The sequence below is a fragment of the Somniosus microcephalus genome, chromosome 18 (genome assembly GCF_052327205.1).
Source record: "Somniosus microcephalus isolate GS21.2 chromosome 18, FLI_Smic_1.0, whole genome shotgun sequence".
NCBI classification, from domain to species: Eukaryota; Metazoa; Chordata; class Chondrichthyes; order Squaliformes; family Somniosidae; genus Somniosus; species Somniosus microcephalus.
In genome coordinates, this window is record NC_141004.1 from 32,697,151 (window position 1) to 32,711,359 (window position 14,209).

General features: G+C 41.6%; 1 protein-coding gene across 4 annotated transcripts in view; it reads left to right on the plus strand.

Annotated features, from left to right (window-relative positions):
• The window catches only part of LOC147105202 (cadherin EGF LAG seven-pass G-type receptor 2-like), a 361,456-nt gene that overhangs the window by 328,853 nt on the left and 18,394 nt on the right, over positions 1–14,209 (plus strand). For all 4 annotated transcript variants that reach the window (XM_086011326.1, XM_086011327.1, XM_086011324.1 and 1 more), the window contains exons 25-29: positions 4,089–4,263; positions 5,929–6,041; positions 11,238–11,317; positions 12,779–12,905; positions 13,810–13,932. In XM_086011326.1, the coding sequence (XP_085867452.1) occupies positions 4,089–4,263; positions 5,929–6,041; positions 11,238–11,317; positions 12,779–12,905; positions 13,810–13,932 (618 nt within the window). The remainder of the gene's footprint in view (positions 1–4,088; positions 4,264–5,928; positions 6,042–11,237; positions 11,318–12,778; positions 12,906–13,809; positions 13,933–14,209) is intronic.

The window sequence follows — 14,209 nt, forward strand, 5'->3', positions numbered from 1 at the left end:
ATGTAGGAGCTATCACTGCTCACTGACCTGATCAAATGAGAGTGTAGTTGGCCTATGCATTTTAAAACATTTGTTCTTGCGATGTGGGCAAGACTGTATAATTGCCCATCCCTAGTGGCTCTGAGGAAGTGCTTCTTTCGACCGTCTTCTATGCTACACCTGACCTGAATCTAATCACAATAATAAAGCACGTGTGAGTGATGTTTGATGAAATACAATGTTTGGTACATTTTAAGAGGAAAGGAATGGGGCTTAGTGTTTAGTGTTAACAATAACTGCAGTCTTTTGAATTGTGGTTTTGTGGTCTAAATGCTAAAATATGTTTAAACTAAGCAATGGAGACCTCTGGTGGTATGGCATTGAACTACAGTAATAGAATATTACAGAATTGGGAAAAAGCCACTGATCAAAAATTCTGCTGAAATTTTCTTGCAATCTTTTCACATTCTACTCATTTTCAGTCATTCTCATGCATAAAGGCAATAACTTAGATTACTTTTTTTATATACCAACATATGAAAAGAAAGGCAGGGAAAGACCGTCAGGCCCATCCAGTCAACAAAAACCTCTGGGAAATTCCTGTCCGACTCCAGAAGGCAAACAAGCTCCAAAAGACTGTGGTGACCCACGACTCGTCACAGTCAGAACTATCTACCACCCTATCCCCTATAACTGGAAATCTCTTCTCTTAAAAAAAAACTTGCCATGTTCCCTTTAAAAGGACTGCAGTTACTCCATACTCACCACATTGTCTTGCCAGTTTATTCCAGAGGGCAGTGACTTGCTTTGAAAAGAAATACTTCCTGGCATCTAACTTAACTCTCCCAATGGATCTTTTAGGCACAACTGCTAGCCCTGCCATCCCTATCTGTTTCAAATAACCTATTTAACTGGCCTTAGCCCAATCCATTAATCTTTTAAAGCCTCAACCTTATCCCCATTCAGCCTGTATCTATTTATTTATTATTACAGGAAACTTTGTAGCGTCTCTGTAGCGTCTCTGTAGCTTAGCAACAGCTTCAGCGAGACCTTGCAGAGCTTGACTGTTGAGAAAAAAGCAACGAAAAGAAAAAAAACCTAACGAAACGGCTCCTGATTTTTGCCGGTGGCTCGAGCTTGCTGGACATTTAGCCTCCGGATAACACAAAGTTTCCTGTACTGTATTTCTATTAGTATTTTATCGTTGTTATGCCATATTTATTCCAATGTTGGGAGGACTCGTAAAAATCAACATTTCATTGTGCAGTACACATGTCTGCTGCATATATGACAAATAAAATTGAATTGAATTGAATTGAATCTTTTTAAAGTAAATAACTGTTGGAGCTTATACTCATACTGAGAACACTGGACAAGGCAACAACAAGAAAAGGCCACTGGGCCCAGCAAAGCACATCCCTCCTGTACTCTAATTCTCTCGGCCTAGCATCCAATTGTATTTGGAAGTCCTCTTAAAAGAAGCTGGTCTGCAGTTGGTCATGTTCTTCTTTCCAGACAGAAAGCTGTTAGTGCCACATGGAGCTTCTTTCTAAAGTTCAGGTGGTAATTGTTTTCTTTTCTTTCTTTGAGACATGTCCCCATAGACATGATGACCTCCTGGCACTTCAACTAAAAAGCTCTTTTTCCATATCTCACCCTGACAGTGAGTGTAGATGGGCTATTTGACCCTGTCCTCACCTAATGTCAGTACCTGTACTTCCAGCAGGAGCTACTGGATGACATTTTAGATGTTTTTTCACCTTGATGGACATTGAGGGCAATTGTAGCATCCCCAATGTCATTGCTGAGATCAGCTTAGTACACATGAATGAATGTACCTAGGACCTTCCTAACCTGTACAACTCAGCTTTTCACCATTTACCCACAAGCTGATACACAAGAATATTTTAACCTGATGTCCTGTTGGACATTGAACATTTTGAGACTCTTGTTTCAAAGACTCCGTACTAGGAGTCTGGCTAATAACTCCTCCTGAATCATTCCATTGATAGAAACATAGAAACATAGAAGATAGGAGCAGGAGTAGGCCATTCAGCCCCTCGAGCCTGCTCTGCCATTCAATGCGATCATGGCTGATCATCCAAATTCAGTACCCTGTTCCTGCTTTCTCCCCATACCCCTTGATTCCTTTAGCCTTAAGAAATATATCCAACTCCTTCTTGAATATATTTAATGAACTGGCCTCCACCGCCTTCTGTGGTAGAGAATTCCACAGGTTCACCACTCTCTGGGTGAAGAAATTCCTCCTCATTTCTGTCCTAAATGGCTTACCCTTTATCCTTAGACTGTGTCCCCTGGTTCTGGACTCCACGACCATCAGGAACATCCTTCCTGCATCTATTCTGTCCAGTCCTGTCAGTCTATAATTTTATAAGTTTCGATGAGATCACCTCTCATTCTTCTAAACTCCAGCGAGTACAAGTCCAATTGACCCAATCTCTCCTCATACGTCATTCCTGCCATCCCAGGTATCAGCCTGGTGAATCTTCGCTGAACTCCTTCCATGGCAAGAACATCCTTCCTCAACAATATGGTAGCTACATGGTCACCATTACTGACACTAGCTTTTTATTCCAGATTTATTTAATTAACTGAATTCAAATTCCCCAACTGTCGTGGTGGGATTTGAACTCCTGTCATTAGTCTAGGCCTCGGGATTACTAGTCCAGTGACATAGCCACTATGCTACCTAGTTTCCACCTATTTTCTATATTCTACCTATTTTTGTTTAGTTTAATTCAGTATAAATAACTATCTTGACTCACTGAACTATCCAGATTAATATGTAACTAACAGAGTTTTTTGAAAAGTAACTCTGAAAGACTCGGCTAGCTCAGTCGATAGAGCATGAAACTCTTAGGGCGGAATCTTACCATTGAGGTGGGACTGCTGGTTTTCGGGTTCCAGTCCCGCCCCCAGAGACGTCTGACGAACAGATGCTATTTTGCCCTGATTGGCCTTGTTAAGCCCGCCCTGTGGGCTTGCTGGCCAATTAAGAGAAAGCCGGTGTCAGATGATGACGCTTCATCTGCCGGTTTTCTTAAAGGCATATGCACCATTTCTCTCCACGGATGTTGCCTGGCCTGCTGAGTTTTTCCAGCATTTTCTGTTGTTATTATGCACCACACTTGTTTGACAGATGATTTGACAGTGTTTGACAGCATTGACAATCACTGTCCAAAGGTGAGCCCTTGTACCCAGGCTCTCCAATTACTCTCTTAGGATAAAACAGATGGCAGCTGCAGTTGACATTGCAGAAGCCATCTGTCACTTCTCCCGATGAGATGAGGCTACACAAACACTTCACGGCTTGTCACCTGCAGAAACAGCTAACCACATTAAAAATTACTTTCACAACATGTCCTTACCTCTGATACTGACCTGTGTCCCATTGCATCCTTCACACCACTTCTGCAGCTGTCATCCAAACACCAACATAACAACAGATCCAGAGCACGCCTCACTTACCCTGGCGGGGGTTCCCCGACGTCAGGAAGCCGGCAGCAGCAGTCAAAAAATGGGGGAAAGGCCTCTTAATTGCCTGTTAATACCTGTTAACGGGCAGTTAAGTGGCTATAATCCTCTTCCCGCTGCTAGGAGTCGGGTCCCTGCGCAAATCGGGGATCCGGCTCCCGGGAAGATTGGTTGGAGGCGGGTTGGACCCGCTCCCATTTTTGGGGGATTTTCCCAGCTGTGCCGCCTCCATACCCGCCTCCTCAGGGCTGGTAAAATCCAGCCCTTAATCTCAGGGTCGTGGGCTCGGGCCCCATGTTGTGGGGTTTGTGTTTAAAACGTCGTCACCCAAAGAGTGTTAGAATGTGGAACTTGCTACCACATGGAGTAATTGAGGCAAAGAGCATATTTGCATTTAAGGAGAAGCTAGGTAAGTAGGGTGAGATGAAGTAGGGGTGGGAGGAGGCTTGTTGGAGCATAAACACTGGCATAGAACAGTTGGGCCAAATGGCCTGTTTCTATGCTGTAAATTCGATGTAAGCCCCAGTGCACAGACCTGCCCTCACTTATACTTATACACAATAACCAATATACAACTGATGCATTGCATTTGTCCTTTGTGCTGTCATCCACAGTTTGTCTGCACGGTGATTGCCATTCTGCTCCATTTCTTCTATATGTGCACCTTTGCCTGGATGTTCTTGGAAGGGCTGCACATTTACCGCATGTTAACAGAGGTCCGTGACATCAACTATGGCCCCATGAGGTTCTACTACATGGTTGGCTGGGGTGTTCCCGCCTTCATCACAGGTATTTGTTCTTTGCAGTATTTTGAAAATGATGAATCAGTTCTCTTTTTTGAGCTCGATAAGCTGCACCTACAATATAGACACCCACTTGTGCTCATCCTCAGAAGTAATGCAAAAATCCTAAACATTTGTGACTAAGAAGAAGTCAGTTAAATATATGATTCTTCTTGTATTGCACAAAATGTCCACCGTGTGCTTTGACATGTGTTATATGTTCCCACCAGTTTCAGATCCAGGATGTAAAATGAGCCAATCAGTCTGCAGAAAAGAATTCACAGTGATCTTCATATCACTTTCATTTGCTATAAGTGTCACATGTTCAGTACATTTATTTTGCTTGATCAATTTTTGTATTTCCTGAGCCATCATAATGGTGAAATGGGTGCTTTAAAATGGACTTGCTGTTATCTTTTCAGTTTGAAAGTGAAGCCCATGAATCTGATTAAGAACATAAGAAATATGAGCAGGAGTAGGCCATTCGGCCCGTCGAGCCTGCTCCTCCATTTAATGAGATTATGGCTGATCCGATTTTAGCCTCAACTCCACTTTCCTGCCCATTCCCCATAACCCTTGACTCCCCTGTTACTCAAAAATCTGTCTATCTCAGCCTTGAATATATTCAATGACTCAGCCTCCACAGCTCTCTGGGGTAAAGAATTTCAAAGATTCACGACCCTCTGAGAGGAGAAATTCCTCCTCATCTCCGTGTTAAATGGGCGACCCCTTATTCTGAGACTATGCCCCCTAGTTCTAGATTCTCTGACGAGGTGAAACATCCTCTCAGCATCTACCCTGTCCAATCCCCCTCAGAATCTTATATGTTTCAATAAGATCACCTCTCATTCTTCTAAACTCGCATACTCAAACTCTTCCTAATGATCAAATCAACGTGCGGCCAAAGAAAGCCTGAATTTATTTCAACTCTGTTCTTCATCCATTTCAATATAGTTTCAGTGCCTCTGTCTCTTGCGGTACCACCATGCTGTGTGTCATACTCTGAGAAATGGGGCCTGTAGACAACTGCTCCCAGGTTTCTGCCAAACAGCTGATTTACTGCAGGGTTGCACATGAGAGTGGTTGGCCCTTCGGTTTTGACACTACTGAAGGAGATGGAGAAATCAGTGTGTAGAAGCATGAACTGCAAAATCTGCTGTATTGACCCAGATGGCATGCAACAATTTGTGCACTACTGAGTAAAGTTTGAAGACCAGTAAGTTGTATTCCCAAGTTTGCAAGTCAAAAGTTCCCTGTGGAGATATGGTCCATGCACTGAATGTTATGGTGGCATAGTAGAATCTCATTATGCGGTTCTAACTTTTTTTTTTAATTCCCCTAAATCACCATTAATGATAGAGGCCTAGAAATTCCCGAATTCCTGTCCTATTTGTGGAACTGTGATGGGGCAAAAAAGCAAGTCCTGTTTCCAAAAGTGGTATCATAGCAGAGGAGGGACAGGTGCAAAAAGTGCCCACCTCTGGTATTGGAATTTGTCAGGAAAGGATGGAAACATGGTGGAAATGGGTTCCATCGCAAATTGCTCTCCACGCCACTCCCCCCTCCCCCCCCATCCCCAACTGAACCAAAAAGTGCACCACAGTATACTTCTTTAAGCTTTTAACTGTTTTCTTCTAAACATGTTTTTTTTGGGTTGTGACATTTTTTGCAGGGTTGGCTGTCGGCCTTGATCCCGAGGGCTATGGTAATCCTGATTTCTGCTGGCTGTCCATCTATGACACTTTGATATGGAGCTTTGCCGGGCCTATAACTGCAGCGGTTTCTGTAAGTTTTCAAATTTGTTCTTAAACAATTAGATCTGCTACAAAAGAAACCATTCATGGTATGGGGCTGCCAACCTTTTGCCTGTGGACAATGAATGTCACCTCAATAGATTTTAAAACACCTCACCAGACATTAATACAACAGTTACCAAGATTTTAGAAATCGTTTTTGCAGCTGATGTAAAAATAGTAGCAGTAATGTTAATGGGTTATCATGCATATAATCCAAGAATTTTACAGGACGGAAGCAGGCCACTTGTTCCATCAGTCAGCAGTAACAGTTTTCCCCACATAAGCCATCGAGACTAATTGCACTCTCCTGCTCACTCTTCATACCTTTTAATATTCCTCCTTTTCAAGTATCTTGATTTTAAAAGAATTTATAGAATCATAGAATGTTACAGCACGTAGACAGAATACTGGTGTAAGTCATTCTTTCCACACTTGAATGCTACCAATTCCCTTTATCAGGTAAGATCAAACATGTGAGCCACAGGCCTCAATTTGTTTTAAGCTGCTTCTGTGTTGTGCAAGGCCCACCAAGTCCCGTTCACCCAACACCCCTGTGCTCGCTAACCTATTTGGCTCCCGGTCCGGCAAGGCCTCGATTTTAAAACTCTCATCCTTCTTTTCAAATTGCTCCATAGCCTCACCCCCCACTATCTCAATAACCTCCTCCAGCCCTGCAACAATCTGAGATTATGCATCTCCAATTTTCGTTGCTCCACCATTGCCGGCCGTGCCTTCAGCTGCCTGGGCCCTAAGGTCTGCAATTCCCTCCCTAAACCTCTCCACCTCTCTCTCCTCCTTTAAGACACTCCTTAAAACCTACCTCTTTGAGTCTATAGGCCTCCTAACAGTTGCAATTCTGTTGGTCGGAGTATAAATCAAGAAATAGTTGGGGCTTGTAATAAGGGAACAGCTATAATCATGGGGGATTTTAACTTTCATATTGACTGGACTAATCAAATTGGGCATGGCAGCCTTGAGGAAGAGTTCATAGAGTGTATTAGGGATGGGTTCCTTGAGCAGTATGTAACTGAACCAACCAGGGGGCAGGCAATCTTAGATCTGGTCCTGTGTAATGAGACAGGATTAATAAAAAATGTCCTAGTAAAGGATCCCCTTGGAATCAGTGACCATAATATGGTTGAATTCCAAATTCAGTTTGAGGGTGAGAGAGTTGGATCTCAAACCAGCGTACTGAGCTTAAATAAAGGAGACTATGAAGGTATGAGAGTAGAATTGACTAAAGTGGACTGGGAAAACAGATTAAAGTGTAAGACGGTTCAAGGAGATATTTCACATCTTTCAAGAAAAATATATTCCACTGAGGAAAAAGGGGAGTAAAAGAAAAGACAGCCATCCGTGGCTTAGTAAAGTAATAAAGGATAGTATCCGAATGAAAACAAGGGCATATAAAGTAGCCAAATCTAGTGGGAGGATAGAAGATTGGGAAGCATTTAAAAGCCAGCAAAGAATAACTAAAAGATTAATTAAGAAAGGGAAGATAGATTATGAAAGTAAACTAGCAAAAAATATAAAAACAGATAGCAAGAGTTTCTACAGCTATATAAAAAGAAAAAGGGTGGCTAAAGTGAACGTTGGTCCCTTAGAGGATGAGACCGGGAAACTAGTGGTGGGGAACATGGAGATGGCAAAGACGCTGAACAAATATTTTGTATCAGTCTTTACAGTAGAGGACGCTAAAAATATCCCAACACTGGACAAACAGGGGGCAATGGGGGGGGGGGAGGAGCTAAACACGATAAAAATCACTAAGGAGGTGGTACTCGGTAAAATAATGGGACTTAAGGCTGATAAATCCCCCGGACCTGATGGCCTACATCCTAGAGTCTTGAGAGAAGTAGCGGTAGGGATTGTGGATGCATTGGTGATTATTTTCCAAAACTCCCTGGACTCAGGAAAGGTCCCGGCAGATTGGAAAACTGCTAATGTAACACCCTTATTTAAGAAGGGAAGTAGACAAAAAGCTGGAAACTATAGACCAGTTAGCCTAACATCTGTGGTTGGTAAAATGTTGGAGTCCATTATTAAGGAAACAGTAACAGAGCATTTGGATAAACATAATTTAATAGGACAGAGTCAGCATGGTTTTATGAAGGGGAAGTCATGTTTGACAAATTTGCTCAAATTCTTTGAGGACGTAACATACAGGGTGGATAAAGGGGAACCAGTGGATGTAGTGTATTTGGACTTCGAAAAGGCATTTGACAAGGTGCCACACAAAAGATTACTGATCAAGATAAAAAATCACGGGATTGGGGGTAATATACTGGCATGGGTGGAAGATTGGCTATCTAACAGAAAACAAAGAGTTGGGATAAATGGTTCGTTCTTGGGCTGGCAATCAGTAACTAGTGGTGTTCCGCAGGGGTCAGTGCTGGGACCCCAACTCTTTACAATCTATATTAATGATTTGGAGGAAGGGACCGAGTGCAACATATCCAAGTTTGCCGACGATACAAAGATGGGAGGGAAAGCAGTGAGTGAGGAGGACATAAAAAACCTGCAAAAGGACATAGACAGGCTAAGTGAGTGGGCAGAGATTTGGCAGATGGAATATAATACTAGAAAGTGTGAGGTTATGCACTTTGGCAGAAAAAAATCAAAGAGCAAGTTATTACCTAAATGGAGAGAAACTGCAAAGTGCTACAGTACAAAGGGATCTGGGGGGTCCTGGTGCATGAAACACAAAAAGTTAGTATGCAGGTGCAGCAGGTGATCAGGAAGGCCAATGGAATCTTGGCTTTTATTGCAAGGGGGGTGGAGTATAAAAACAGGGAAGTCTTGCTGCAGTTATACAGGGTATTGGTGAGGCCACACCTGGAATACTGCATACAGTTTTGGTTTCCATATTTAAGAAAAGATATACTTGCTCTCGAGGCGGTTCAGAGAAGGTTCACTCGGTTGATTCCGGAGATGAGGGGGTTGACGTATGAGGAAAGGTTGAGTAGGTTGGGCCTCTACTCATTGGAGTTCAGAAGAATGAGAGGCGATCTTATCGAAACATATAAGATTGTGAGGGGGATTGATCGGGTGGATGCGGTGAGGATGTTTCCACTGATGGGTGAGACTAGAACTAGGGGGCATAATCTAAGAATAAGGGGCTGCCCTTTCAAAACTGAGATGAGGAGAAACTTCTTTACTCAGAGGGTAGTAAATCTATGGAATTTGCTACCCCAGAGAGCTGTGGAAGCTGCAACATTAAATAGATTTAAAACGGAGATAGACAGTTTCCTAGCAGATAAGGGAATTAGGGGTTATGGGGAGAGGGCAGGGAAGTGGACGTGAGTCTAAGTTCGGATCAGCCATGATCCTATTGAATGGCGGAGCAGGCCCGAGGGGCCGTATGGCCTACTCCTGTTTCTTATGTTCTTATTATGTTGACCAAGCTTTTAGCCAACTGTCTTAATATCTCCTTATATGGCTCGGTGTCAAATTTTGTTTGATAATCGCTCCTGTGAAGCACCGTGGGACATTTTACTATATTAAAGGTGCTATATAAATACAAGTTGTTGTTGTTGTTAGTGATGCTGGCTTCTGACACAGCCAGCTGCAACCCAAAAGTAAATGTGCTGGGTTTCTCTAAGACAGTCTTTACTGGGTCTTCCCAGCTGCTGACTCTAACAAGTCCCAGCAATATAACTTTTGGATTGTAGCTGGTTCGCACAGTTCTTGCAAAATATAAAAGCAGCTTTAATCAGGTGTGGATTGACCTCTAGAACATGTAAAGATGTAAAAATGCTTTTATCACATCCTGCTTTACTGTGTCTTTAATTTTTAATGGTTTCTGAACCATGGATTATTGTTTGAGAGATATCAGAAATGGCTTATAAGGCACCAGTTACAGAAGTATTTGGAAAACGAGACTAGAACAAGGTAAAAAGTCAAAAGATAGAAAAATTATGCTTCACCACTTTTCAGATGGCATCTTTCAGGTGACAAAGGGAGAGAAATGAAGCATTGGAGTTTTCTATTTTTTATATATCTTTTTACTATTTGTTTTTTCAAATGCTTATCTCACTGGTGGTCTATAAGAAATTTCTGATGTCTCATTTGATCACTGTAATTTTGTCAGTCATACATAGAATCATAGAATCGTTACAGCACAGTAGGAAACCATTCGGCCCGTCGAGCCCGTGCCGATATTACCAAGCCTTTTCTGTCCTGGAATAAACTGCACATGTCACTACTCATTCTGAATACCATCCTAAAGCTGTTTACTGTGGAATAGCTCCAGATTAATCTGCAGGATTCTACTTGTACAATGAAATTCAGTTACCAATATGTGATGAACAGGATATGTTTTGAAAAGTGATGTCTTTGATGTATTAATGTCGGCTGAATTCATATTTTGGTGCATTTGTTCACATTTTTCTGTTAATCATTTCCATTGTGCCAGGCTGGTACCTGAGAGTGTCACATAATGTGGACCAGCACCATACAATGATACAGCAGTAGGTCCTAAGTAGTCTGTGTACGATCATATTAAACGATCATATTAAATGATGAACAGGGCCACTTTTACAATTGAACTTATACTCCACATTTATTGTAAATACATACGAACATACGAATTAGGAGCAGGAGTAGGCCACTCGGCCCCTCGAGCCTGTTCCACCATTCAATAAGATCATGGCTGGTCTGATTACTCCACATTCCCGCCTACCCCCGATAGCCTTTCACCCCCTTGCTTATCAAGAATCTATCTACCTCTACCTTAAAAAATATTCAAAGACTCTTCTTCCACCGCCCTCTGAGGAAGAGACTTCCAAAGACTCACGACCCTCTGTGAGAAAAGATTTCTCCTCATCTCTGTCTTAAATGGGCGACCCCTTATTTTTAAACAGTGACCCCTAGTTCTAGATTCTCCCACAAGAGGAAACATCCTCTTCACATCCACCCTGTCAAATATGTACCTTAGCATAAAGGTTCCCCCCTCGGAGTAGCTGCCTAGGTACTTATTCATGCACACTGGAGAGTAAAACAGTAGCTATTCATTCAGGTATGTCTTCATTCACTGGCTAGCATGCGTTCACTTAGGACTTAACTACCAGTTTCAGTGTTACGTGTTAAATGTGCATCTGAAAGAAGTTAGGAACTGGCAAAGGATAAACTGCAGCAGCTCAGAGGTTGCCTTTACATTGTGAACATTGTGTTTTCTGCCTTGCAGATGAATGTTTTCCTGTGTATTCTGTCTGCCAAAGCTTCCTGCAGACCAAGACATCAAGGCTTTGAGAAGAAGGGGACTGTGTAAGTGCTCTTAGGTTACATTAGCAAAATACTGCAGATGCTGGAAATCTGAAATAACCAAGGGTCCCAGACCTGAAACGTTAACTCTGTTTCTCTCTCCACGGATGCTGCCTGGCCTGTTGAGTGTTTCCAGCATTTTCTGTTGTTCTCTTAGATTACATCTTTGACAAAGCAATAATGGACTCATTTTTTTTAATTTGATTTTTATTGTAACTAATTTTAAATAATCAGGACAGAAGCAGAAAATTCCAAGTGGTAAAAGACAAAAGTAATTGTTCTAACTAGGAAGTTGTGTTAAAATGGAATGCGCAAAAAAAATGACTGCTACAGTACACCAGCATGTATGACCTTATTTCGAACTCTCAAATAGTTAATTTAACCCATGAAGTGTCAAATGGCATTTTATGCTTTTAAAATGTACATATGGTTGTACTTTCTTTCAGAGGGAGGCAAAAATGCAGTCCTCAAAATGTACACTTCTTACATTAGTGCTGGGCCAAAGGAGGTACTAGCTCGGATTCGCTGCACTGACCTGGGGGTGAAAGTCAACATCAGTGTGCCGCAAAATGGGCAGCAGTGGATCGGCCACCCAACAGTTTTCCTTTCCATTGAAGTCAGTGGGGAGAAAAATCGGACAGGGTGAATAATGGGCGGTCGATTCGCTGCTGCCCGTTTTGTACCCCCCAATCGAAATTGAATTTCACCCCCTCTGAGTCCTTACCCACAGTGGGGTACCTCATCCACACTAGTGCAGATCAGAAAATCAGTAGACATAAAATCATGGGTCACACACCTGCAATTTTTTGCTACATGGTGGCAATGGGCAGACTCAGAAAATCTACCGGAACAGATCTCTCTAATTCCATTTTTAAATAGTGTACAGAAAAAGCTCCCGATGTCTCTGATTTACCACAAAGGTGTGGAATAAGAGATTGTGATTATGTTCAAAACCACAGTAAGAGAGAAACCATCTAACACTGCGGTGTGTTCTGGTGTCCTTGTTGGGCAGACCAGTAAATAGCAGTGTACTGTTCTCTATTTCACATGTTTTTGTTTGTTGTCACTGCCTCTGAAGTTAACAGCTGTTTATTTCATTATGTGAAAAAGTTTTTAAAGCATTTTTGATGCCTTTTACAGGAATGTGATAGGAAGACTGAAAAACAATACAATCACCTGGAATTTCAGGGGATGGGCGGGGGGTTCTAAAAATTGCCGTTTTCACCATTGCTCCACAGTTTCCACTGATCTTGCACCAAAGTTGCAGCAGAAGATCAGAACCCCCGGAAATTCGCCCCAAATGTGTTTTACCCGTATAATTGTGTACTACTTGCATATTATTGTATATGTTATAAATTATTGGGATACTGCATTTGTTATAGAGAATAACATTTATAAGGCAGATGAAAAGTTGGTGTCTCATGTCAACAGAATGATTATAACTTTTGTTGCATGTTTTAATAGATCTGGGTTGCGTACTGCATTTGTGGTGCTGCTGCTTGTCAGTACCACGTGGCTCTTGGCCTTGCTGGCTGTGAACAGTGACACCATTATTTTCCACTACCTCTTCGCTGGTTTTAATTGTCTCCAGGTAAAGTTTTCCTTCATTCACCCGTTACCCAGGTCTGTAGTAATCAGTCTTGGAATCCAGATTATGTTTTGTTTTCCTCTTAACATCAGATATTTTCACTATTTCGCCTCTTAACCTGTCCAAGTCAGTCTTCTTGCTATTCTTACCCAACCATACCTGTTGGCAAGCAGACTTAGTTTGGTAAGAAGCAATGTGTGGGGAGCTGGATTCAAGCAAATTAGAAATTGGAAGTTCACACGGCATATTTTAATACAGTATTTGGAATTCAGTGGCCAGTTATTATTGCAGTCGGGGTTGGCAAAGATCCATTTGTATCTTTCAATTATATATACCGTGCATAATGAACATTATTGAGCCAGACAGATTAGCTCCAAGCCATTTCCACACAGGCAAAGTACCAGGCAATCACTTTTTTTTAACACATCCTATTTTGTTCATGGTATTTTTTATGATATAAACTTTTAGTAGTATTTTTTAAATTATACTTGTATTAATTAACTATTGTTGGTTTGCTTCATTTTTTCTAGCTGCTATTGTTGCATCTATGTATTTTAATTTAAAAAAATCCCACTATAGTTGCTATTAAAGTCTCTTGCATCCAGAAGTATATTTGTGTTTCACAGGGCCATGTTACTGAGTGAGGAGCCATGCTGAAAGTGTCATTTAGTGTACTTCAAATTTTGAGCAATCATAAACAGCACTAATTCATTTTTCACTCATGAAAATAGGTTTTACAGAAGTTAAAGCAGTAAAATATTTATGTTTCCAGTGTTAATAAGGAAACTTCTGAAGGGCAAAAGGTAGTAATCTAACAGATGTGACTGAGCTCACTAAAAAGGGCTACAATGTTTCTATTGCCTGAGACCAGACTGATAGTTTGTACTAATACCTTTCTTGCTTGTAGGGTCCATTTATCTTCATCTTCCGCTGTATCCTCAACAAGGAAGTAAGAAAAGCCTTTAAGTATGCCTTCAGTAAGAAGCACACGGATGATACTGTGGTTACAACAAAATCAACACTGGCATCAGTTAGTAGCTCCTTTTTCTTTTCCGATTTGTTCTTTGTGTATTTACTCCCTGCTACCAGCTGAAATATTAGTCCAATGAAACCCTGGTCTAGTAACATCTTATTTTCCCAGGAAAAAATGTTCTTCCCAGAATCGTATTCTTATAACAGAATTTCTACTTATGCAGATAATGAAAGATGGGATTGTGTTAAAAGGCTGTAACACACTTGATGGGTTCTAGTGACCCTGAGTTGCGAGAGTGACATTTGAATAGTTTGTGTAGTTGTTGATACCGAGG